The sequence below is a fragment of the Erpetoichthys calabaricus genome, chromosome 2, assembly GCF_900747795.2.
Source record: "Erpetoichthys calabaricus chromosome 2, fErpCal1.3, whole genome shotgun sequence".
Lineage (NCBI taxonomy): Eukaryota > Metazoa > Chordata > Cladistia > Polypteriformes > Polypteridae > Erpetoichthys > Erpetoichthys calabaricus.
In genome coordinates, this window is record NC_041395.2 from 340,187,600 (window position 1) to 340,215,527 (window position 27,928).

The 27,928-nt window shown below is 39.6% G+C and overlaps 1 protein-coding gene across 1 annotated transcript in view; it reads left to right on the plus strand.

Annotated features, from left to right (window-relative positions):
- Positions 1-2,357: 2,357 nt before the first annotated feature.
- Positions 2,358-27,928, plus strand: part of LOC114642720 (ZP domain-containing protein-like) — a gene marked incomplete at its 3' end in the record, with an annotated part of 195,457 nt that continues 169,886 nt past the window's right edge. Inside the window, exons 1-2 of the mRNA XM_051923513.1 lie at positions 2,358-2,597; positions 15,068-15,468. Of these exons, the coding sequence (XP_051779473.1) occupies positions 2,454-2,597; positions 15,068-15,468 (545 nt within the window). The remainder of the gene's footprint in view (positions 2,598-15,067; positions 15,469-27,928) is intronic.

Below are 27,928 nucleotides of genomic sequence, written 5' to 3' on the forward strand. Positions count from 1 at the left end.
CGAGAGAAATGTGAGTTAAAATGCAGAAAAATGTTTCAGCACGTCACTCCCTCTCTTCCAGGTATCAGAGATCAGATTCATATTTGTAAATGTAATGCCTAAGACACCCATCATGACGACTATGACACCCAGCAGTAAGTGCTGCTTTCTGTTCTATAATAACTTTATTCATAGAATTTCATGGGATTGTACTATTATAGGAACAAATTGTAAGCTTTGATAGATGATGATAATAATGAATAAACTACACTACTGTAGTTATCTGGGACAATTATAATTTATAGATATACATTTCTTCTTGACTTAATTATTTACAACTAATATTTTTTGAAGCAACCAGATTCAGTGGTTCAAGTGGAGCTGGCATGTTATGTTTGTTCAAATTTTCATCTTGGTACTCCTGGTTTCTTAATACATTCTCAAGGACTTGTGTTTTAGGTTGATTGGTGTGCATGAATGGACCCTGCAAGAGAGACTGTTGAGTTGGCCTGTTTGCTTGCCTTGCACTTGATGCTCTTGGGTTAGAACCTGACAGCCATGAAGAATGTTATCTTATGTAGAAGCCAAGAAGATTATGACTGTGTTCACACCCTTTCATATCACTGTAAAAGACACCCATTCAGGAGAAAATAGTTCTGCCAAGAACAGACCATTCTGCCCAACAAACTCCCCAGTCCTATTCACCTAATACTCAAGTAACATCAAACTGAGTTTTGAAGAACCCTAAAGTCCTACTTTTTACAATCCGGTGTTTTGATATTTATACATTATGTACTTCTTTTGGTTTGTGATCTGCTTGGTTACAGGATTCCGGAATTCTGCAGCTACCAATAAGGTTGGAGTACTGAACATGATACTCAAGCAAAAAATTTCATAGCTGGAGTGTCCTCGCTTTAAAAGTTTTGACTTTTAATGTTGTGACTACAACATTAGCTTTTTAGGATTGGCTCTTACATTAGTGTTTTATTTTGCAGATAGATAGATAGATAGATAGATAGATAGATAGATAGATAGATAGATAGATAGATAGATAGATAGATAGATAGATAGATAGATAGATAGATAGATAGATAGATAGATAGATAGATAGATGTTTGTCCCCAGAGGGGATACACACCAGAATGACTAAAAAGCAAGAAAATGCAAAAGAAAGAAAACTGTGTCTTCTGAGATCAGTCCAACCTGTCATTGATGTGGTCCCCAAGTACTTGTAGGAGTGGACCACTTCTACATCAACTCCCTGAATAGTGACCGGACAAAGAGTTTTTTTGGTTGCGGTTAAAGTTAATAACTAGTTCTTTGGTTTTTCTGATGTTAAGATACAGACAATTCTGTTTGCACCAAGAAACACATTTCTCCACCCTACTTCTCTCCTATATCTCATCCTCTTTATCAATACACCCCATAAGTGCAGAATCTTCAAGGAATTTCTGCAGGTGACATGGCATGCTGTTATATTTGTGTTTAATGGTGAAAGGAGTGATGAGAAAAGCAGACGGGCCTGTTCATTGTGGTGCTCCAGTGTTGCTCACACAGTATTGTACAGTACTGCCTGATAGATAGTCCATCATCCAGGACACCACAGGCTCATTCACCTGCATATCTCAGAGTTGACCCCTTAAAAGGCATGGCTGGAGAAATCAGAAAACACCATCCTCACAATGCTGCCATCTTTGTCCAGGTAAGAATAAGGTTTGTGGAGCAGAGAGATAATTGAATTCTCCACTCCAGTGTTTGTCCAGTAGGAAAACTGCAGTGTGTCCAGGTGATCTACCAAGAGATGACTCATATAGTCCAGCACCATCCTCTCAATGGTCTTCCAGATGTGAGTGCCACTGGACTTTAAGCATTATGTAAAGGGGCACCTGCCTTCTTTAGAACAGGAACAATGCCGGATGTTTTCCATGACAGGTGTCTCTTCACTTGGTCTTTAGTTATGGACAGCCCACCGTGATTCTCAGAGATGGACTAATCACTGGCCGTTCCATAGGATGTGGCAGGAGTTGTTGATATAGTAGGGCTGGTGTGGAAAGACTGGTCATTGGAAGAAGATGGCAGTGGGAATGAAAACTTAAAAAAAAATTGGTTTAGCGTGTTAGGTTTGTCCACATCCCCTTCAAACACCTGAGCCCTGGATTGCTTGAGTCCAGTAATAATTGCCAGTCCATTCCAGACATCCTTCATGTTATTCTGAGCAAGCGTATGAGCCAGTATTTGCGTTAATGTTATACATATTGGTCTTGGTTAGGGTTCATAGATAACTTAAGCGTGCCTACTTTTGCCATAATATAATATAAAAAAGGAAACAATGAAGTTCACTAGTATTCTGCAATTCCTTAAAAACGCGCTTGTATTATAGTAGAATGATTCATATTTGAACTCCAGAGCAAAGCTGCTGAGTGTGACTATTTCTTGCAGACATCGAAGCTAACATTGAGTGCACTGAGACGACGATGAGCCTGTTTGTGCTGAAGTCTTCGGTCCCGGGCCTTACTGAATATAACTCGCGCCTTAATGATCCCAACTGCACCGTGACATCTAATTCAAGCCATCTGATTGCCAGCTTGTCTTTGAACTCCTGTGGCACAGAAATTCAGGTAATGACCCAAGCATTGGCATGTTAGGAAAATTATTAGGGCAAAATGTGCTTGAACTGTGACTCAAATTGAGAACAATGTTTTGTGTAATTAAAAACTCACCTTAAAAACTCTACTGTTCTTCTTTTACATCAGTCTCTGTCCCCATTTTGGATTAATCTGATGGATGCCAGAATTCTCCTCCTTTGGTTCTTCCTTACTTGCCAAAGAAAATCTCACTTCTGACTCCAAGGTCAAGCTAATTTCCTTGGTGACTTTTGACTAGTTCCTGCTCTTACTTTGGGTGCAGCTCTGGGGTCACTCTTTATCTAAATAAACACCAGACTAGAGGAGATCCTGGTTGTTTCTAGAGCCTCTACTGATATGAACCCTCCATAGTTGTTGAAGAGTCAATTCTCCAGGCTTTCTGTGAATTGTCATTTTCTAAGTAATAATTGTCATCTTTGGTGTTTTTCGTTCATTTCCAGTGAGCACCAAATGGCTCAAACTCTTTCTAATATGTTTAATGCATCCTTAACATTTTGTGGGTTATCCACTCTCCATCATTATTCAGATTTGCGTAATGATCCCGAGTTGTTTGCCGTGTAGTGGGTGCGTCAGCGCACTGTACCAGTGCATGCTCCCCAACTTGACTTGACTTGACATCAATCATTTGTCTGATTGGACTCAGTTTTTGGCCACTTCTTATTATGATTGGAATATTAGTTAAAATATTTGTGCCATTTCAGAGATGTTTTCTGAAATAAAAAACACATAGGTAGGGTTTTTTAATACTCAGGGATTCTCAATATGAACTTTGTTTGCTTCCTGAAAGAGTCTTTTCCATGATGCCATTTTTTTTTTGCGGGTGCCACCATTTTCTGGAATGGTTGTCGCTTTATTGCTAGAATTATGACCCATTAGTGAGTAGCTGTGACATAATGGGGTCAGAGGGTTTAAATGTGATGACAAAAACTTTCTATTCATGTGAGACTGCAGATAAGCACTGGTGAGAAGTAACTAATGACATTTACTTTCATTACTGTACTTGAGTAGAGTTTATAGGGAATTGTGCTTTTTATTGTATTCCTAAAAGTAAATGGTTTCAATCTTTAAAAAAGTGTATTTATTTAGTAACCTTCCAATTTCATTGTATTTTTCATGTCGTGTCATTACACAGTGCAATTGATGGGCTTTGTTCCAAATTTAGAATTCACAGTGGTCAATTAAAACAAAACTACATATAGAAATTTTAGTGTCATAGATCTGGATACGCCAAGTAGTTTAATAAAAGTCGTCATGGTCGTACAGTTTTCTTCTTTTCTCTGCTATAGTCAATGGATGCACCTCAGTATATCACAATGTAATGATTAAGTGTGCTGTAGAAGTTATCTCCGTAAAGCTAATCTCTAGTGACTTTATGTTTTTGATGCGCACGGAGATACCTACGAAATGGAAGTGGAAAGTTCTCAGCACAGTAATAGTGACAACACTGTTTGTTAAAAGACAGATATTACTATAAAGCAGTGGCGGACCGTGCATTTCACACCTAGGCCTTCAGTAGTGCTCTGTCTGAATCAACCCGCCCCTCAAAAACTAATTTATGGTTATAAAAAACATCTAAATATGCAGAAATACAGTATAAAGAGCCGTTGCATCACAGATAGAAAACTCCTGCAGCCACAATAAATGCTTTTATTGAATAGACAAACCAGGGGTGAACAAGTTCTTTTCTACTGCAGCTACAGCCGCGACACACATAAACATCAATAATAACTCATAAACTTACAATATTATTTAGGACAATCGCAACATTTTACTCACCAAAAATTTGGATTATTTGTAAACAAAATCCATCCTCCTCTCTTTCCTCAAAAACAGTTCAATTACTAGCAGATTATCCATGCGCTTCAGTTCCATCACGAAGTCCCTTTCCATCGCCATCGAAGCTAATGCTGAAAGTCGAACCTGCCCCGTCGTATTTCTGGCATAAGTTTTAATTCACTTTAGGGCTGAAAATGTCTGGTCGACAGAAGCAATGGACACGGGAGTGGTCACCGCCAAACACGCCAATGTGTACAGCTGCCCCATGCTCTCTGATGAAGGAAGCCAAGGAGATCAGTGGGAGATTTTCCTGCAAAATCATCCATGGAATACTTACACCATCCTATCCAATCAACAGGTCTGAATAAGGTGACATTGCCGTAATCATCCATGGCATACTTACACCATCCTATCCAATCAATGGTTCTGAATAAGGTGACGTTTCCATACGCCTACTAGAGAGCCCTAATAACACCAACTCAAAATCTGATTGGTTGAAGCAGCAGTTTAATCGACATTTATTTTGTGTTAGAGGGCCTGCAGAACAGATTGTGAAGGCTTCCAGCAGACTTCATTGACTTTGAACCTGCCTGGCAACAAATGATGGCTGAAATGTGATTGGTTAAATGATTTAATACGAAAATACATGTCTGGAAGCAGCAAAACCATCGGAAAAGCTATGAAAGGAAGCGGACAGACTATTTGGAATTATTTAATAAGTATTCAAGGACAAAATATAATTAACATCAGTTTGTGATTCAGATATTTTTTTAGGCCAGCAGAGAAGGCCCTGCTATAAAGTCACAGGTCACATTTAGAAGAGCAGTTCAGTCACAAGAAAATAAGACAAAACAGCTTCATTATGTGGAGTAAACTGTATCCCAAAAACTGTGGCACAGGCTGCAGCTCAAGATCTCTTCCTCAAATTCACAAAATCCCATGGAAAGTAAGTTGTTTTTAAACTAGCGGGGTGTTTATAAAACAGCATAAATGAAACAAAAAAAAATCATAGTTAATTTTACTGAAAAACACAACAGTAAATTTTTGATAACCAGTTTGTTGTGAACAAAGCAGTGCCCAGTTGTTCTAAAGAACCACCCTCCAGTGGTTCAAGTCCTATCTGACTGATTGGCAACAGCAGATCCAGCTCAGCGCCAGTCACACAAGGAGTCCCTCAGGGCTCTGTCCTCGGCCCTCTTCTCTTCTGTATTTACATGCTTCTACCCTTGGCCATATTATCCGTAGCTATAGACTGGGTTATCATTTTTATGCAGATGATACTCAACTCTACTTCAATGTTAAAAGTGGAACTTCATCAGAGCTTTCTCAGCTCACAACCTGCCTCAGTGAAATTAAAACCTGAATGGAGCAGAACTCTTTAAAATTAAATTGCAACAAAACTGAACTCCAGCAAATTGGGAATAAAATGCAACTTAATAAAATGAGCTCCTTCCCAGTCCATCCTGATCTCATCAAACCTGCCTGTACTGTAAAAAATCTTGGTGTCATTTTTGATTCCTCCCTCTCTTATTCCGCTCACATAAATCACATTAAGAAACTTTCTTACTTTCACCTCCGTAACACATCCCGTGTTAGCTCCTTCCTCTTCTCCTCTAATGCTGAGAAACTTGCTTTTATCACATCCCGCATCGATTATTGTAATTCCCTACTGGCAGGTGCCCCTTCTAATCTTATATCACAGCTCCAGCTTATTCAAAGCTCAGCTGCAAGAGTCCTTACTCGAATCAGCAGCAGCGAGCACAAATTGCACCCATCCTGCTCCGTCTCCACTGGCTCCCTGTGTCTTACAGAATCGAATATAAAATCCTACTAATAACCTACAAAGCCTTAAACGACCTTGCGCCAAACTACATCAGTGACCTTCTCCATCACTATGTGCCTGTCCGCCCACTAAGGTCCTCTAATTCTGACAATCTTGTTGTACCCCACACTAATCTACACTCCATGGGTGACAGGGCCTTCAGCTGTATAGTGCCCAGACTCTGGAATGACCTACCGAAATTAATCAGGTCAGCTGACTCCATGAATTCTTTTAAAAATCAACTCAAAACTCATCTGTTCAGGAAGGCTTTTAGCTCTACTTGACTTTATTACCCTTCTCTCAGTTTACCTTTATGTCAAGATGCTCATGTAACCTGTGTGTGTGTGTGCGAGACCATCAATTATGGTGTCTGTTTTTTTTTTTCTGAATTCACTGTCGTAATCTTCTTTATTTATTTATCTAGTTTGTACAATGCTATATACTGTATACCCTGCCATTCTTTCTTATATTCTGTAGGTGCCTTGAGCATGGGAAAGCCGCTATATAAATAAAATGTATTATTTTATTATTATTAAAGGACAAGCTAGGATAACATGGGCGTCATTTTTCAATAGATGCTCCCCTTCAGTGTGTGATACTTAGGTGTGGTGCATTTAGCATACTGTATATGTCATTTGTTAAATGTGCGTAGTGTGCATTGCTAAGTTTCTAATATTTACCATAAATTTTCTGTATAAGGGCCCTTGCAAAATATTTTGGTTTCAAAAGGCTCCACTGTAAGGCCGAATCCATAACACCTGCCTCTCGTTGTCCACGTGCCACAAAAACTAAATGACTTTGTCGATTAAATTGTCTGAAAGAATTAAGGATTTATTTGTAACACTCAGACAGAACTTGAGGTAAGCCTAACGTGTCTGAATTTATTCCAAAGTAGAACAGCTTTTGTTGTTTTTTTCTGACCAGGCCACCCACAATCACCAGTTCACATCATACAATGTCACATTTCTATTAAAGTTCAGGTACACGGGGCTCTTTTTAGTGATAGGCAGGCAAAACCTTCCTGAGTTATTATACACCAAACTTTACACCGCTGTCTGTCCAGATCTCTGATATCAAGTGCCGTTTCAAAGGCCAGTGCTTACCCTGCTGTCTGCTTATACAACTTAGCAGAGAAACAGAGCAGGTTTAAAAGAGACAGGAAAATGAACAATTTAACACTTATGCTGAAATTAAGATCATACTTTTCAACAATGTGTTTAGCAAAAAAATAACTAATTTGAAATTATATTGACGACACACATGCTGAATTATTTTAAGCGCTTATTTCAACTGAACAACAATTGACAAAATAAAAGAAGTTAATTTTATCATCTGATAATTCCTGAACTCTTTTTTTTTTCCTTTTTCAACACTCATGTGTAAGGATGTGCAGCACAATAACCAGAATTTTATTGTTGTTTGTTCATCAGTCATCGAATTCCCTATTTTGAGATAACATATTAACCGTGGCTTGAGTTTTTAAAATGTGCTTCAATATGCCTGTTCTCTGCAACTTGTATTCGCCTGATGTCAACAGGATTCAAAATCCTTTTGTCTGCTAATGCTCTTTATTTGCAAAACTGTAAGTTTTTTTCTCTACTAAAGAAACTATGCTTTATTACAATAATTACAGATTGTTTAAGTTACTTGCTTACCATGCACCCATAGTCAGATTGTCATTTTTTGTGTGACATACACAGGGATGTGCAGTATTAGTGTAGTAGGCCGGGATGAGCCAGGCCAACAACTTTTTAATAACAGTCTAAATGATTTAGCAGTTTATTATTGATTTCAAATTGTAATTTGCATAGTGTGCTTGTAGTAATAAAAATATGTTGACTTGTTTTCATAAATTTAAACCTGATGAATATGATCTACTTTGGAGTTAATGAAGGAAACAGTTTAATAATTACAATAATAATTACAGTTTGAAATCTCACAGACTGCGGTGGGTTGGCACCCTGCCCAGGATTGTTTCCTGCCTTGTGCCCTGTGTTGGCTGGGATTGGCTCCGGCAGACCCCCGTGACCCTGTGTTCGGATTCAGCGGGTTGGAAAATGGATGGATGGATGGATGGGTGGAAATCTCACAGACTTCTGTTCTGTTTATTTGGATTTTGGTGTGTATATTATTATGGTATTTCTCTCTACTTACCCTTTACCTAGGGATAAGTGTACTCATCAGATTCGTTACCAGATTGGTCTCCTGTTGCAGCTAAGATTAACACATACATACGTAGCTATACGCATACACACAGAAACTCAACCGTAACCTATGAATGACACACACAGCTGGTTAATCTCTGGCACTTTAAACCACACAAGGTCCATAGGAATAACACAACCTGTCACACTCTCAGCGCTTCAAGAGACTTATTTATTATCGGCACGAACAACATACGATGTTTTAAAGATATCTCAGACCTAAATATAACTTTGGTCTCCAAGAATACATTTAAACATACAAAGGCTCAGCATCCTTGACTATGGGCCATTTATCAGCCAAGAATGTCTTACTTTACATCCTGTTCCCTACTTTTGGGTGGAGCTCTCACCCTCAGCCCTTAATAAACCTCAGAGGTAATGGCAAATCTCCGGCTGCACCAGGTACTCAAAGAAAATTAACCTTATTACTTCAATCACTCTAGACATTAAGACAAAGCATAGAAAGTGTAAAAGAATGAGTCTCAACACACTGGATAACAGAATAAGATTTAGCACACTCTGCCACCCCCTGGCCTGGTGGGTAATTACCTCCACTTGGCCCATTCAGCTCCCTCTTAGTCAAACGTGTGTGACAAAAGTTAAAAAAAGCATGGCATTTTTTGACAGGATTAATGATACCAGTAGACCAAAGAATAATAGAAAATAGGACTGACAGAAAAGTCTGGATATATATAGTCTTTAACAAAACCTTACGTAAAAGTAAAGATGAGAAGGATGAATGTCGCAAGCGGCTTGTGATCTAGCACTCGAAGTTATTCATGAGATGCTTTTCTGATGATCAGATGGAAATGGACGCACGTTGCCGGTGCCCTCTTCTGACGTCGCTCTGTTCCCTTCTCCCTTCTACTTCCTCCCTCCTATATTGTTCTTCAGATGAGGCATATTTATTATAAAATTTTACCAGGGGGTTTTGCAAGATGTGATTGTTAGATGTTCTGATTGGCTGGTTGTCAATATGATGAATGAATTCACAAGTCCATTTTCCCTAAACAATAAATCTTTTTTTTTTGTTGCTTAAAACCTACTGGCATGTCTTCCTTTCCCAGGCTGTAAACCAATTTATCTACTTGTTGTTCCAGATGTCCATCCTTTCTCAGGTTATAAAGTAATTGATAGCCTGAGGCATTTCCATGCCTTCGTCTTTTGCTTGAACAGCTGTTTTAAAAGTGAAGTACAACTGGGAATATGATATGCTTTGATGTGTCCTGAATTTAGTTCATCTGTTGTTGTCTTGAGCAAAATATAATGAAAATACAGAACAAAATTTACAGATTTTGTACCCCACAACAGTGTGAAAAAGAAAACATTTTCTTAGGTTGGAATCCAGCAGAGGTCCACAAACAAAGAGGTGACACTGGATGTTTCTGTCATATTTGTTCTATGTTTGGAAATGTATAATTTTTGACACTTAATAGAAACATTGACAGTTGCAGTTTGCATCAAAAGATGTATGTACATGAAACAATGTTTAAACATAAAAACTAAAAAAAAAATAATACAGCCTTCATTGTGTACTTCTAACATTAAAAATTTGTGGTCATAACTTTAAAGGAAATTCCAGCGGAGGGGAGTAGAACTTGCTTTGTGATTCTGTCTCTTAGATAGAAATGTCAGTCAGTCATTTTCAAACCCGCTTAGTCCTGAGCAGGGTCACAGGTGTGTGCCAGAGCCTATCCCAGCTAGCATAGGGCACAAGGCAGGAAACAAACCTTGAACAGGGTGCCAGTCCATCACAGGGCAAAGACACACCAAACGCACATTAGGGCCAATTTAGGATCACCAGTCCACCTAACCTGCACATCTTTGTACCGTGGGCAGAAACCACAGCAGCTGAGGAAACCTACACAGACACTGGGAAAACATGCAAACTCCACACAGGGAGGACCTGGGATGTAAACCCCAATCTCCTTATTGTGTGGCAGCAGCACTACCACCACGCCACTGTGTCTCCCGTGAAATGTACACTAAGTAGTTAATTAGAGGTTGAAATCAGTAAGTCTGCTGTGTGCTTAGTTTAGATTTTCTTATAATTTTTGGGGGGATTTTATTGACATGTACAGGCTAAATTTGTTGAATTCTAAGTGCCATATGAAGTACTGCACACCATTTGCTATTCACAAAATTTCAGTATATATTGATATATATATATATAATGTGAAAATAGCAGACAGAAAGCCACAGAAAAAAAGCTGAGTCCTCTTTTAAATGTAGGTGAACAAAGGAGCAAGAAAAGCACATGGACAGGGTGATCCTTTAACCATCTCAGTGATTCTGTTTATTTATTTATTTATTTTTTTCTGAACTGCTGCTATTTTATCTTTCACTTGACTCTTATAAGCTGCTTTGAGTAATTTCAGCTGGAGAATTTTTTTTGTGTCTTCCTTTCAGGCTGCAAAGCAAGAAGATGTGAATATTTTGAAGGGGGTGAATGTACCCACTGTATTTCTACAAGACCCTTAGAGTTCGTGCAGCCCCAAACTTTGTGTTTCTTGCAATACTTGAAAACAAGCAGGTTTTAATAAATGTAGATGTAATATGAATGGGCAGACAGCTCTAAGACAAAAACAAAACCAGTTCAATCTTATCGCTCCACAGCAGTAGTCCTGTTGTCCAGTTAGGCTGACGAAAAGAAAGTAAGGCATCAAGATGGCCATCTCACTGTTTATAATCCAAGAAATCAAAAAATTTATTTTACTCGATTCTGAAACTTCACTGCTTTCTCTCATTCAGTGTTGATACCCCCATCTTTCAAAAAGAACTACCCCAAAAATAAGTATACAAGCACAAGGGGATCAATCTGCACAGGGGTCTAAAGACAAGGCTGTAAGGTTGTAGCATTGCTAATAACAATGATGACAGATGTCCAGCCAGGATCAAACCGTATTTCTTAATTACTACAGTGTGATAGAGAGATAACATCATCTACAGTAAATCAAACAAACTAAAGACAAATTGTAAAATCAACATCATTACTTTAGATCATGAAGAAAAGAATTAAGTTACGCATATACATAATTAAAATGTAAATGTGAGATGAGAATAGGTCTGTTTGCAGGTAAGGTGACCATCCGTCCCCATTTTCCGAGGACAGTCCCCTTTTTTTGGACAACTGTCCCCACTCAGAAACATGTCCCCGTTTTGTCCCCGGTTTAAGATTTCGTCCTCGGTTTCAACTTGTTCACTTTTTTAATGTATCTCATCACCATGATAATTTGAACTTGGCGTGCGTGTTTTGAAGGAGGTTATGCTTTACCGCATCCTGCAATTTTGGTGAGAAATCACATGATAAGCTTTCGCTTTGTACTCTGTAGTGTTTAGAGTCCCTACTAAAACCAACCCCCCCCCCACCATGTCCCCGGTTTGGCCCAAAAAATTCTGGTCACCTTATTGCAGGGGAAAAAACATATTGCTCCTGAAAGAGTATTTTACAAGAGGTAAATGTGCATCAAAACTCAACACATACCATAGCCAGAGGTGGCAACTATGACAAAGGACTGTCCATCGAGCATCAAGAGTACAAGGGCAGGTGTAGAAAATGAGGGCAAATCAATGCTTTTAGTAAGTTTTTGATTTTTTTTAAAACATGTTTTCTCGTACTTTAAGTTTATACAGTACATGTAATCCTTGTACAGCATGGTGATGACTGACATCACATATCAGTGCACTCACAATAAGCAGCAGCAGCTGCATGCTGGTCAACTACTGCAACAATTAAAACATGAGTGACATCATTGGTGTGAATATCCAAAACAGGATACTAATCTAAATCAAATAATAATAAAAGGATATTATACATGGGGTGGCACGGTGGCGCAGTGGTAGCGCTGCTGCCTCGCAGTTAGGAGACCTGGGTTCACTTCCTGGGTCCTCCCTGCGTGGAGTTTGCATGTTCTCTCCGCGTCTACGTGGGTTTCCTCCCACAGTCCAATGACATGCAGCTTAGGTGCATTGGCGATCCTAAATTGTCCCTAGTGTGTGCTTGGTGTGTGGGTGTGGGTGTGTGTGCCATGCGGTAGGCTGGCGCCCTGCCTGGGGTTTGTTTCCTGCCTTGCGCTCTGTGTTGGCTGAAATTGGCTCCAGCAGACCCCTGTGACCCTGTAGTTTGGATATAGAGGGTTGGATAATGGAAGGATGGATGGATATTATAAAAGTTGTGGTCTATGAGATAGATTTGACAAAGTCTAAAAGAAAACAAGGCCGCCCCGTTTTATGCATAAAATAAAATAACTATGAGGACAAAAGTAACACGTGCAATCACCTTGCTCGATGCTCTGGTCCAAAAAGCGACATCACCTTTCAGCGATATCCGCTTTATATACTGTCTGGGTAATAAGGGGTGTGGCTTCTCTGTCTCATTTGCCCTCATTGGGTATCGTCTTGGCACTATGATAGAAAGAAAAGGAGACAAAATTGTTAGCAGGGCGCATCGCATATCTCAGATACATCAGGAAGGTGATCTTCTGACACTCATGTGTAATGATGTCCAAAATCTGACAGAGTGGGGGAAAAGATTTTAACAGTCAAATACGTTTTCCACACTGACAGAAAACTAAAGTCACTGGCACAACGTCATTGAACTGAAAATATTTACCTTGGTTAAAGTCAATATTCAACACTCCACCATTGGAAAATCAATGTGGAAAACAAGGAAGAATCCATTGGTCTGAGAAGAATTTTAATGCTCATCTGCAGTTTCACAAAACAGTTATCAAGATTTAAAAAATATATATTTTTTGGGTCTGGGACTCCAAAGTGGATTATTTTGACCTCCATGTGTCATATTATGTCTTCTTATTGTACTATAAGACCCTCATCATTTCCTACTTGCATTTGTGTAGAGTTAGAGGTGCATAGACACAGGGTTACGGCAGCCATTTTATTTACGTTTGAGTTGCATGTTTTGTGATTGTTTTGAACTTTGTACTGATAAAGAAAAGACATTTTACCTATTAGGAGAAAACTCTCTACCAATTAGTGTGGTTTTAGATGTTGGATTTTACCTCTTACCCGCTTGGTGTGTACAAATGTGTTTTGCACTTAGTGTTAGAACCCTACTACATGTGACAATTTTCTTTTTAAATCAACTAGAAACAATCTCTGTTTCTTGGTATCTGATATGCATATCAGTCATTTACTTTTCTATTCAAAGGGGTAAATGTTATCAACAAGTGGGACACCAGTTCATTCCTAACAGGTAAAGAAGGCTGCTAGTGGGGATCAAATCCAGGTCTATAACATTCTCGAAGGCCATCAGAATTTTAACTTATAGTCCCAATTCATTTTCAGACTCTTCTCGACCAGTTTGATTTATTTTATCTCTCTGTTTGTGTTATTTTCTGCAACAGCATTCCAGCTGGGTCATGTGTTTGTGATTGAAGCAACTAAGATGCCACTTACCATCTGGTATAAATATGGCATCAATTGGTATCTTTGGATAAAATTCCTATTACAATGCTTTGCCTTTATCTTCACTTTTAATTTTTGTTTGAGGGCCTTATTATTATAGATGGAAGCACAGGTAAGTCATTGCCTTCTAGGCATTGCTTTCTGGAGCACCTCTGCCAGTGCCGAAAGGCTGAGTGCAGGGTTATCTGCCAAGAGCCACCCTTCCCTGATGTTTCACCCCTTTAAACATCTCAGGATGGTGGGACAGTGATGTTGATGTCTTCCTACTACTCCCTACAGCCAGCCTTAGTTTCCTTGCTCTTTCAATTGTTTGTCACTTCTTCTGAGCCAAAGCCAGAAACTCCTTTTTTTTGCCTCTTCTTCCAGTTGTTTGACCACTTTCTTTTACTTGAAATCGGTAATTCCATCAACTTTCAGAAATCGTGGGTGGAATATTGCAATGAAACCTCTGCTGTTGACTTCTACAGAGTAGAACACATTTCTTCTACCCTCCATGCACACTTCTGCCAACTCCTTCGACTTCTCCTTCTTCCTTTCAAAGCCTGCCTCCATTTCTTCTTCCCACAGGACAGGGAGCTTGTCCATGATCACTGTCCTGACAGAGATAAACCACAGGACAATGTCAGCTCAGAGGGGAGATGTAGCAATTTGGAGTAGAACCATCCACTACCGATAAGGTTCCACTTAGACAACTTGACTTTCACATTTCCTTTAATTTGGACATTGATGCTCTTACGACTATTCTTTAACTTTGCCACTTTGGTTTTCATCTCCTGATCGAGGTACTTACTCATAGTAATCTTTTAAACTTCCTTCTTCTCCCATAAAAAGAACTAAGCTTGAGCAATGTTTCATGGCAACAAACACTAAAATGGGGGGCTCTGTGACAAAACGTGGGAAAAGGAGAGAACAGGGCAGTAATCATACTGTCTCTGGACATAAATAAACTTAAATGACATGATTTCTTTTTAAACTTGACCCTGCTCTTAGTCTTTCCTTTGCCTGATTGAAGGTCCTTTCCATTTCTGCCTGTTGTGTTTCTGTTTTTTGTTCATATGACAGTCACATGATGGAGGGCAACCAATCATTGTGAAAGTAAATGACCGTTTGAAACATGATAGTTATGTCTGTGCTTTGTATGTTTTATCTGGTTTGACTTTTTTTAACATCTCCAGTATAATAGTTAATACTTTTACTTGTAATTTCTTTTTCAGGATAATGGCACTGCCATCATTTTCCAGAATGAAATTTCAACTTTTGATTATCCTAATCAAATTATAAGCAGAGCAAACCAGGTGGAGATTCCCTTCAGTTGTGCTTATCCAAATACGGGTCAAGCGTCTGCTTCATTTAGCCCTCACAAGTCCGTCTACAAATTCTATGAAGCCGGCTTTGGGACCTTCACCTTTTTATTTGAGTTTTATGACAGCAGCGACTTCACAAGCATCATCGACCCCAGCGAGTACCCAGTTAAGGTGGAACTCGGGCAGATGTTGTACATTGGCATCAGTGTGAAGTCATCGCTGGAGAACATCAAGCTGTTTGTCGACACATGCCGGAGTACGCCTCATGATAACCCCAATGACTCCATCTATTATGACATCATTTCAAATGGGTAAATCACATTTACATGTTTAAAGTGTTTAATGGTACAGATTAGGCCCTTATCTTTAGGTGAGTTTCTTGGTTGCCCTTTAAATTGTCAGAGATTTCAATTCACGACATTTTGGAGCTTTATTCTAAATCCTAATAATGCTTGAAATTTAACTACATAGAAGTAATAACAACATATATACAGTATTCATTGTTCAATGTCTATTCATCCAAAAATGATTCCACATTCATTGTCCACGTATGCTAAGGTGTGATACTGTTCAGATGTATTTGTGGGTCAGATCTCCTGCACTGCACCATTAGTCAGTCATTATCTATTCATGTTATCGTGGGCTGCATCAGGAGTGGGCAGGAGGAGGAGTATAGGGACCTAATCAAGGACTTTGTTAAATGGTGCGACTCAAACCACCTACACCTGAACACCAGCAAAAAAAAGAGCTGGAGGTGGATTTTAGGAGACCCAGGCCCCTCATGGACCCCGTGATCATCAGAGGTGACTGTGTGCAGAGGGTGCAGTCCTATAAAGACTGGGGAGTGCAGCTGGATGATAAATTTGACTGGACTGCCAATATTGATGCTCTGTGCAAGAGAGAACAGAACCGACTATACGTCCTTAGAAGGCTGGCGTCTTTCAACATCTGCAATAAGATGCTGCAGATGTTCTATCAGACGGTTGTGGCGAGTGCCCTCTTCTACGCAGTGGTGTGCTGAGGAGGCAGCATAAAGAAGAAGGATGTCTCACGCCTGGACAAACTGGTGAGGAAGGCAGGCATTGAGCTGGACAGTTTGACATCTGTGGCAGAGCGACGGGCACTGAGCAGGATCCTGTCAATCAATGAAAATCCACTACATCCACTGAACAGTGTCATCTCCAGAAAGAGGAGAAGCTTCAGCGACAGACTGCTGTCAAAGCCCTGCTCCACTGACAGACTGAGTAGATCGTTCCTCCCCCACACTATGCGACTCTTCAATTCCAACCGGGGCGGTAAACGTTAACATTATAAAGTTATTGTCTGTTTTACCTGCATTTTTTTTTATCACTCTTTAATTTAATATTGTTTTCCTTATCAGTATACTGCTGCTGGAGTATGTGAATTTCCCCTTGGGATTAATAAAGTATAAATCTATCTATCTATCTATCTATCTATCTATCTATCTATCTATCTATCTATCTATCTATCTATCTATCTATCTATCTATCTATCTATCTATCTATCTATCTATCTATCTATATATCTATCTATCTATCTATCTATCTATCTATCTATCTATCTATCTATCTATCTATCTTCACTTTGGTTAAGAGCAATTTTAGCTCATCATCCTCCTCACCCTCAGAACTTGGTTAACTGGTTGACATTGATGTAGTATATATCACAGACTGTTTGTCCGAGTTCTAACTGCAACATTATAGTGGAATTTGGACTTTGCCTGGATGAGTATAAAATGCAGATTTCTTTTCCGTAGCCATTTCTTGTAGATCTGTTTTGTTGTTTAGGATTGTTAACTAGCAAATTGGTCAGATTTTGTCCCAATTCATGATCCAAACAGATAACCTTCCAACTCCTATATAATCACCTGATGCAATCATAGATCTGTTAGTAATCGAACCTAATGAAGCCCATACCAACTCATACCCACCGTTGTCTTTCTTCTATTAGAAAGTAGCGTTTAGCTTTGACTCAAAACAACATTTCTCACTTGGGCTCGATTATCCAGAAATATTGTTTGTAGAAATCTGGTTGTTCATGTTTGTGCATATTAGTAAGTTGAAGGTAGAAGTGCATTAGTCTTTTTGAAGTTCACTCGTTTACACTTTAGACTTCACCAAAGCTGATTCTGTGGGGCACTACAGAGCCTCAACCTGCAGACGCAAAAGGCAAAAGGGAATCCGTGACTCAGAGAAGCAGACACCTTCTGTCCTTCCAACGAGGCTTCCCTTCTGGGAAAAGGTACAAACAACCAACCTGGATGGGAAACAAGTCCATCTCTGTCCTTCCGATAAGACCTCCCTTCGTGTAAGGAACCACCTTCCATCCTGATCAGGATCCCAGTCCATCCACTATGGCACTCACACCAGGAACATCATAAGTGTTCACTCTTCTACTGTTAGTCAGCATATGAACACTTTCATCTGTCACAACTTTTAGGTCCCTCTTTCCTGGTAAATTTCCAGTTAGCTGCCAATTATATTTTCACTGAATTATCAGTCTTGAGTGAAATGATTGTTGTCTCAGAACCTTCGTCATTTGACTGGCTTGGTGACTAAAAAGTCACTGCCTTCTAGATCTTTCTTCTTTAAAAGTGAGTAGAACTAAACAGTGTCAAATCAAGAACATTATGATAGGTGGCAGGGCTCCTCTGGTCTGGCGCCAGTTTGGACAACTGCAGGCCTGCTTGAGACTTTGTTTGGAAAGCAGCCCTGTTGGGTTCCTCTGGGGACGCCAAAGGACATGGAGAAGACTCCATTAACCTATGGTGGTACCGCCTGACCCGGACGTGCTTCCTGGATGCCCCAGAAGCACTCACAGGTGACCTTAAGGCGTCCTCCGTGCCTCACTCAGGTGAGTTGGAGTTAGGAGGAGGTGGGCAAGGATTGTCTGGGAGGAGTGGTGGAAAGAAAGAAAGAAAGAAAGAAAGAAAGAAAGAAAGAAAGAAAGAAAGAAAGAAAGAAAGAAAGAAAAAGAAAAAGAAAGAAAGAAAGAAGAAAGAAGAAAGAAAGAAGAAAGAAAGAAAATTGTAATTGTGCTGATGTTGGAAAGAGAAGCATGTGTATGGTATATTCATTTTAAAAAATAGTAATTTGAACCTGGGACTGAGTCTATGCATTTGTGTCTGGGATTTAGGGCTCTGTTACGCCTCCTACAGGCCCCTACAAGTAAAATGAATATAATTACACAAAACGATAAGAAAGCAATATGAAACAACTTCCAGAGCAACATAAACAGTCACATGATATGCTAAAATAATGAATCCTCTGTCTTGATTTAAATACTGAAACTGGTAGACATTCTGTTATGTTGGTCGATAGATCGTGTCTGTGTACCTTACAACTAAAGGCTACACCAGTTTTATTTTTTACATTTCACTGCATAGAGTAACTAACAACCATGTAGACCTCACTGAGTCTTAAAATGAGATCATTCTGACCTCTGGTGAAAACATCCCATCAGAGATTTAACTTTCTTATATTTTATAAAAAATAAACCAACAGGCAGAATCTACTAGTTAAAAAGCATCGCTCCTAATTCTGTTGCATGTAAATCCATCTTTAGTAGTGTGGAAGTATCCCCCAAGGAAGACAGGAATAGTTCAATCAGTCAGTCTTTATTCAGTCACCAGTGAGTACATAGGATTCATGCATTGCAAGGCAGAAGAGCGAAGTTCCTACTTTTTCAATCAGCTTTTTTGTATTTTCTCCCTCCACCTTCCCCTTACTTATAAAAAAGCATAATATCGTTTACCTAAGCATTTCATTTTATTACATAAATCAGCCCACCATTTCTGTTTTGTGTACGTGTCAGAAGGGGCCGTAAAGATGGAAAGGTCTAACAGACCTTGTCCGAGGTCAGCTTACTGCACCCTGTCTTATGACAGACGCCTGTATGAATAACTAACCTGCCGTTAGAGCAAAACAGCTTTGTCAGCTTTTAACCCTTAGTAGCTTGCAAGCACTTAATTCTTTTTTCACAGTAGCAATCATTGGAGCTAATTGGTTTCTTCTCCTCCTTTCATCCCTGCCTCAATTTGTTGATGTTTGAGGCCAGTCGTTGATGCACAGCTATTTGAAATTCCTGCCATTAGGGCTGCAGTGAGGTTTAGGTCTGAATGTTTGACTTGACTGTTTTAAAACCTTGAAAGTTTTATTTTTCTGCCATTCATTTATAGAGATACTGGTGTACTAAGGACAACTGTCCTGTGTCACCATCCAGTTTTCTTCTAACATTAACTGTTGGACTGATATTCTAACATTTTTTGTGTAGAATATTCTGGAATAAAAAGGAGTTCACCTAGCACTTTGCAGTCTCTGCACCTAGCATACCCCAGTACAAAATACAAGAACCATATGAAGATCATTAAAGAGGCCTGTAGCACATCACATAGGGGACCTGAAACATCATAATCTGGTTGTTAAACCAAAGCAAGACTTCTGTAATAAAGTGTTATACATGCAGTCTTTACCTCAAAAAATAAAAAGTGACTTTATTCATGTTAGATATGGGTATATTGTCAATAGTTTGCTTTGAAAGGCAGCCAAACAATCGAAATGAAAATGACTATAAATACAGAACTCATACATGTCATGCTCATGCTCTGTCAGATCAGCCATATGTTTCAAGTAAAACAATGCTATTCATTCATTCTGGAATGGAATGAAACGCCTGGACAAACTGGTGAGGAAGGCAGGCTCTATTGTAGACACGGCGCTGGACAGTTTGACATCTGTGGCAGAGCAACGGGCGCTGAGCAGGCTCCTGTCAATCATGGAGAATCCACTGCATCCACTGAACAGGATCATCTCCAGACAGAGGAGCAGCTTTAGCGACAGACTGCTGTCAATGTCCTGCTCCACTGACAGACTGAGGAGATTGTTCCTCCCCCACACTATGCGAATCTTCAATTCCACCCGGGGGTAAACGTTAAAGTTATACAAAGTTATTGTCTGTTTTACCTGCATGTTTTATCATTCTTTAATTTAATATTGTTTCCTCATCAGTATGCTGTTGCAGGAGTATGTGAATTTCCCCTTCGGATTAATAAAATATCTATCTATCTATCTATCTATCTATCTATCTATCTATCTATCTATCTATCTATCTATCTATCTATCTATCTATCTATCTATCTATCTATCTATCTAGTTCTGTGGTGTAGAAGGACACTGGGTTCTGTTTAAGGTCTACCTGTGTATTTACATGATCTCCAGTTTTCCCTCTCAGAACCTAAAGATGCGTGTATCGTGTTAATATTACCCACTATCAGGGCCAAGTGCGTGAGTAAGTGTCTCCTGTGATAGACTGCTGCCCCATCCATTTTTTACTCCCCTCTTATGCCCAACACTCACCCTAAAAGTGGATTAATAGCTGTTCAAAGTGAACTGATAAGATATGTGTTCTGTATAACTTCATTCAAATGAAGCCTAAGAATAAATGAAAATAAAATGGAACTAAGAGAGGTTTCCCCATATCGTCATTGTTCATGTGATTTAAGATTGTTATCTTATATATAAAGTTGACGCGTCGAAGTGTGTGTGTCTGTCTGTCCGGCCAGAAAATGTGAGGGAACAGCATGAAGCTCAAAGAAATTGACTGTGTCGCCAAAGTGAAACTGCCGAGAAAATAGAAACTCGCTAATACACAAGCGAGGCGAGCACATTGGAAAAAAATGAAATCTCTGAGGACAGAGAAACTTGCTTAGCCACTGATAGACAACGGAGGAAAGCACGTCGGCAAAATGAAACCACCAAGGAAAGAGAGCCTCACTTAGCTGCTAATGCGCAAACCAATGCAATTGATTGATTGAAGTGCCAGAATCTGTGGTTTCTAGGAGCCCGGGCTTTTTACAGCATGGGCTTACAAAGCTAATCTAATATAAATGTGAAACCACTGACACATTTCTCACTTGGTGCTAGAATGTTCTGTCTAATTGAACAATTGATTTATACATTGAATTGTGTCTCTTCTAGGTGTGTTAAAGATGACAGTGTAATGACCTTTCCCACCAATCAGACTCAATTTAACTGGAGTGGAAGCCTACAGTTTTATTGGAAGTTACCCCCAGGTAAGCGATGAGCACACATTCACTAATACTTCCAAATATAATCATTTTATCTGCTTGTTGATTCTATCAAATGTTTATATTGTTGTTCTGCTTTTAGGTGTTCATCACCTGTAGTGTCATTCTGTGTGACGCTGACACTCCAGACACCCGATGCTCTCAGGGCTGCATTGACAGCCCACAGGCCACAAAAAGGAAGAGGAGGTCGACGTCTTTGGAGAGCCAGAAACACTTCATTTCCCAAGGACCCCTCTACCTTGCTGGGAAGACTCAATACGATAACAGTAAGGCTGAATCAATTTTTTGGGTCTAAGTTAGTGAAGAATTGCTTTCAGTGAATCTCTTTTTACTTTGTCACAGACTGACTTACTTTTGTCATTTTGGCAACCATTAAGAAGAACAGTTCTTAGATAGATAGATAGATAGATAGATAGATAGATAGATAGATAGATAGATAGATAGATAGATAGATAGATAGATAGATAGATAGATAGATACTTTATTAATCCCAAGGGGAAATTCACAATAATAATTTAATTCAATAATAATAATGGAAGCTATTATTGTATATGTGTCACCCAGCCACAGGGGTTCAGTAAACCATTGTTTTTCTTATTGCCAGTCCCAAGCTGGATAAATGGGGAGGGTTATGTCAGGAAGGGCAATCCGTAGTAAAAATCTGCCAGATAAATATGTGGACAGCAATACGAATTTCCATTCCTGGATCGTTTGAGGCCCTTTTTTTTTTTTGATGGAGAACTATAGAGAAGGCCAGAAGGAGATGTGTTGGGTCTTTGTGGGCCTGGAAAAAGCACATGACAGGGTGCCTCAAGAGGAGCTGTGGTATTGTATGAGGAACTTGGGAGTGGCAGAGAAGTACGTAAGAGTTGTACATGATATGTACGAGGAAGTGTGACAGTGGTGAGGTCTGCAGTAGGAGTGACAGATGCATTCAATGTGGAGGTGGGATTATATCAGGGATCAGCTATGAGCCCTTTCTTATTTGCAATGGTGATGGACAGGTTAACAGATGAGATTAGGCAGGAGTCCCCGTGGACTATGATGTTTGCTGATGACACTGTGATCTGAGACCCTGGAGAGGTGGAGATATGCTCTAGAGAGGAGAGAAATAAAGGTCAGTAGGAACAACAAAGAATACATGTGTGTAAATGAGAGTCAGGTCAGTGAAATGGTGAGGATGGAGGTAGTAGAGTTGGCGAAGGTGGATGAGTTTAAATACTTGGGATCAACAGTACAGAGTAACAGGGAGTGTGGAAGAGAGGTGAAGAAGAGAGTGCAGGCAGGGTGGAATGGGTGGTGAAAAGTGTCAGGAATGATTTGTGACACACGGGTACCAATAGGCGTGAAAGGGAAGGTCTAGAAGGTGGTAGTGAGACCAGCTATGTTATATGGGTTGGAGACAGTGGCACTGACCGAAAAACAGTAGACAGAGCTGCAGGTGGCAGAGTTAAAGATGTTAAAATTTGCATTGGGTGTGACGAGGATGGACAGGATTAGAAATGAGAACATTAGAGGGTCAGTTCAGGTGGGACGGTTTGGAGACAGGCGTAAATAAATAAATAAGTCTGAGAGGCGAGATTGTCTTGGTTTGGACATGTGCAGAGGAGAGATGCTGGTTATTTTGGGATGTTAAGGACAGAGCTACCAGTCAAGAGGAAAAAGAGGAAGGCCTAAGAGAAGGTTTATGATTGTAGTGAAAGAGGACATGAAGGTGGTGGGTGTGACAGAGCAAGATGCAAAGGACAGTAAGAGATGGAAACAGATGATCCACTGTGGCGACCGCTAATGGGAGCAGCCAAAAGAAGATTATTGTATATGTGTCTGTGAACTTTTTTATGCAGTTTCACTTCAAAACTAGCTTGACTGTCATAAATAGTATTTATTGTTGTCTTCTTTACATCATATGAGACAAGCAAGGGTAACAAAGGGAAGGCAGACAAGAAGCCTGACATATTGTAGGGTGCAGTGAAAGTCACTTAAAAGATTAATTTTTTCTTTTTCTTTTTTGAAGTCCATTCCTTTTGATGAATGTCCAGGTGACAAACAATACTGGACACAAAATACTTCCCATAAAATTTCATTATAACTACTGCACCTCCTGTAGATTCCCAGGTGTTTCCAGGCTTTTCAACACATCCAAGGCCTTTCATATTCTACATCTGCCTTGAGGTCGCCTCACACTTGGGAAGAGTGGTTAAACCCCTATCTTTTTATATAGCGCCTTTCTAAGTGAGCACTACTACAAACCTGTTTACAGAAATCATTTCTTATGTGCCGTGACATGTGGAGGAGAACAAGGAGTACTGTCTCTGAATATTAAGGTTTACTTAATGTAAGTCACAATACGCAAGAGCACACATTTTAAAGTAAAATTAATATGTTGTAAAATGATATCAATCATTTAGAACTTCCATTAGCATAGTGAATTTCATAATATTTGTATCTATCATTATTGCTAATCCTATGGATTATAAGCCAAATTGTACGATAAATCAGTGTCAAACAATGGCACCTGGTTATCATTACCTTGTATAAATACCAAAACCATTGTATATTTGTGGAACTTAAGGACCCAAAAATAGTAGATTTATTAAAAAATAAAAATAAAACAATTATAGGTCTGAATGCATGGAGTGAGCACAATTTAAGGTAAACAAGGACAAATAAACACTATATGCTGCCTTTCTAGGCTTAAATAAACAGCCAATGTCCTGTTTACACCCTGGGTTGGCTGCCCACTTCCACAGCTGTATATTTCCAAAGTCTTTCCATTATTACCTAAATCACTCAGTCTTTGTACTGCTTATGCCAATTTAATCCAAGTCACGATTAATGTTGTGGCTCTGAACTCAACTGCCCACTGAGGTGGCTGACTTATACCCAAAGTTTGGTTTCTTCTGGTCAAATCCCTGGGACTGCTTTTTGGGTTAGCAATGTGCCCTGTAAGCCCTGAGCTCATCCTTGAGGAGCTCCATCTCGTGAACTTTGTTTATTATGTAATGCTCAGCATCTGATTCCCTTTAAATGGGCAGAAAGTTTGTCCTCTCCTGTGTATGGCAGGTGTACATATAGCATAGACCTTTTTGAGTCACAGAGCACTTTGAGAATCTGATGAAAGCTATGAACCCCCTTCCCCAGAAATATAAACATAAACACAACTTTGCATGCAATGAATATAAGGTACTTTATTTATCGAGATTTGATTCTCTCAAACTTTAAAGTAAACAATCTAAAAAAAAACACTCCTTTTTATGCAAAAAGTCATGGCCACTCATTATAATTATGAAACACAATCCTTTTGTGCAAATTAAAACAGATCTACTACTACTATGTTTTCTACTGCCATTACTACTACTACTACATCTACTCTGAATCAACAGTGCCGGGCTGTATAGTGAATATAAATGTTAATTTTTATCTCACTTTCACGGACCCTCTGAAACCATCCATAGACCCCCAAGGTTTCCAGGGACATCAGCTTAAGAATCCCTGGCCTAGACGCTTCTCTAGTTAACATTTCACAAGTTGGGGACAGTCTAATAAGTTACCTTTTGTTCTCCATTTTCATTTTCCTAAATTTATTTCCCTTAAGTTATTACTCTTTAGCTACCTCTTGTGAAAAAGACAAACACTGCCACCTAGTGGTGTTTGCCAGACATGCACATGAACACTGAAACACGAGTTATATAGTCCTCTTTTGTGGCAACCCCTCTGTTCAGCAGTCCCAGTACTGATTGGATCCCCCCCTATAATATTTTTTGGGAAGTGTCTTGGGACGTTGATGACTATGGACATTAAGTATATAAAATAATAAGTCTATCTTTGTATTCAGTACATTATATTAAATAACATTTTTTTCTTTTCCTATTTTTTCTTCACAGATTTAGGGCAGAATCTGAATCTGAATACTGTGGTTGTGGCAGTGGCATTGATTGTAGCAGTGGCCATTTTTGCTGGTGCCCTGGTTTTCAAGGCGAAAATGTCAAAGGTGGTCAGATATGAAAGCCTTCCTTCATCAGGTTTTTGATTATCTTGACAATGGCGTCTCAATGGAGCAGATTTCTGAGGAGAAATGAGAGTGAAAAGGCGCTCTCAGCTTCACTATAAAAAATGTGGTGATAATTGAATTGAAATCAGGGTCGGGTTTTTAAATTAACGTTAAATTTGATTTTTCTTTTTAATCAGTCTGAAAGAAATCAAACACAGACAGTAAATAACCATCACATTTATTTCTTCATGTTTAATTTCAGCTCATTCTATTTAGGGGGTTTTCTTAATGCCAAAGCTCTAATTTAGCTATCATGTCTACAGATTGGGTGAGGTGCTGCACTGGTGCTTCCTGGAACCATCATCTTGGGTTCAAACCCCTCAGGTGAAGTTCTCTTTGAGTTTTCCTCCCACATTCTAAAGATGTGCATTGGGGGTCAGTTAGTCATCAACATGGGCATCTCATGTGAATTTGAGTGGAACCAGCAATGGACTGGCACACTGGTGCCTGATACTATTGGCAGAGGCTTTGTTCCACTGTGCCCTTCAAATTGGATTACGTGGGTCTCATAATGTTATGTTTGCTATTTTAGATTAGAAACACTGAAAATACGTACAACACTCTGGTCCCAATGTGTCAAGAGAGTATCGGCAACAGAAGTAAAGCAGGCTGTTAAACTCCTCTTCTTTATTTTGATTCCATGTGTTTCAATGATGTTGTCTTCTAAGTGTCCTTCTCCTGTCTTCTAACTCAGATGTTGGTATTTACTGTCATGTCCTTAGCATAATCTCAAGAGATTTTTTAAATTATCAGTGTACTGTCTGAACATCTAATTAAAGATTTTGCAATATCAAAATGTCTACTGGGTGTTATTTGTACAATAAAACGTTAAAGCTAACTGGGAAATTGACCAGACCAACTGCAATAAATGAAGAGGGGTGTTTATTTGGGATTCCCTTTGAAATATGCCACAAAGCCCTCCGTATGATCATTTTTTCACTCTCCAACTTAAGCACCTGAACACCTCAGACACCTGGTAGGGTTGCGATGGGTGGGAGGTTGAAGGAGACCACCAGTAGTCTTTATCTCTAACCCAACCAAGAGGGATTGCAAGCAAAGGAGCCAAAACATATGAGCAGTCCCACAGCCAGCTCCTGTTAGCCTTGAATAAAGCCCACCTCTCCATCCATTTCAAGTGTGAGAGAAGAGCCGGCATCTCAGCTCATGTGAAGCCCACCCCCTTACCTGGCCAGAAAGCCTTGATAATAGAAGGTCAGGGAGGGACTAACAATACCTCCTTTCCATGCCAGAACCTGGATGTGGAAGGACATTACAGTGGGGCTGGTGTCCTAAAAGCACAGGGAGTAACTGCCTGCTATGGGCAACGTTTATAACACTTCCGGGTCAGATGAAAACTTCTTCTTTTCTTCAACCCGGAAGTACATCATTTCGTCTGTCCCCATGACTGGGAAGTACTTCCAGGTTATAAGGAAAATACAAGTCCCTGAGCCTCCCTGCAGCGTCACCTGGCGGCCCCCATGGTATCCAGCAGGGCTGTGATGAAAGACTCCAAGTTACCTGATGCCTTGCTGGAATTTGGGGCCATTACCATGTTGCAGGGATGGCTCCATCTGGTGGTTTGGGGGCATTGGCCAGGATAAGCTGCCGGCCATATTCCACGATAGATAAATAAATAATTAAATAAATACATACATACATAAATAAATAAATAAATTCACACAAACTATGGCCTGAACACACACCAGAATGACTTAAAATGGTGTTTCCCAACCTCGGTCCTGAGGACCACCTGTGGCTGCAGGTTTTTTTCCAACCAGCTTCTGTTTTTAACTGGACTCCTGGGCTAATTAAGTGATGTGTTATTTCCCAAGTTCTGTGCTTTGGGAACAATATAGAAATTAGAAAACTAAGTTTTGTGTATATATATATATATATGTATATATATATACATATACATATATATATATATATATATATATATATATATATATATATATATATATATACAGTGGTGCCTCGGTTTGCGAGCATAATTCGTTCCAGAAACGTGCTCACAGTCCAAGTCCAAAGCACTCATATATCAAAGTGAATTCCCCCATAAGAAATAATGGAAACTCAGATGATTCGTTCCACAACCCAAAACTATTCATATAAAAATGATTAATACAAAATATAAAGTAAAAATACATAAAACAAATTAACCTGCACTTTACCTTTGAAAACAATTGTGGCTGGTGTGAGTGAGTTTCTAAACTCTTGTGGGACTCCACCCAACGGGACGACACGCGATAGAGTGTCCCAAAGCAATTGCAGTCTCCCAGCGCTGTAGCAGTTTGCCATAAAAGTGAATCCGAAAAGATTCTGTCGATGGGTGATACAAGGAACAAGGAACATTATAAATGTACAGGGTACAGTATTACTTGGGCACGACCCTGCCTAACTGCTGTGTCTGTGTATAGCAGAGTGGCAGATCCCGCTACAATAAATAACTGCGCTGTTGCTGTTTCAAGCTGAATAAAGCTGGTGTTGCTAAAGTACTGAGACTCAGCTTTGTGTTTTGGGGTGCAAGACGGGGACTCGCACGTCACAGCACACACGCGCACACACGCACACACACACACACACACACACAGTCACAATGCTGTAGTAAACA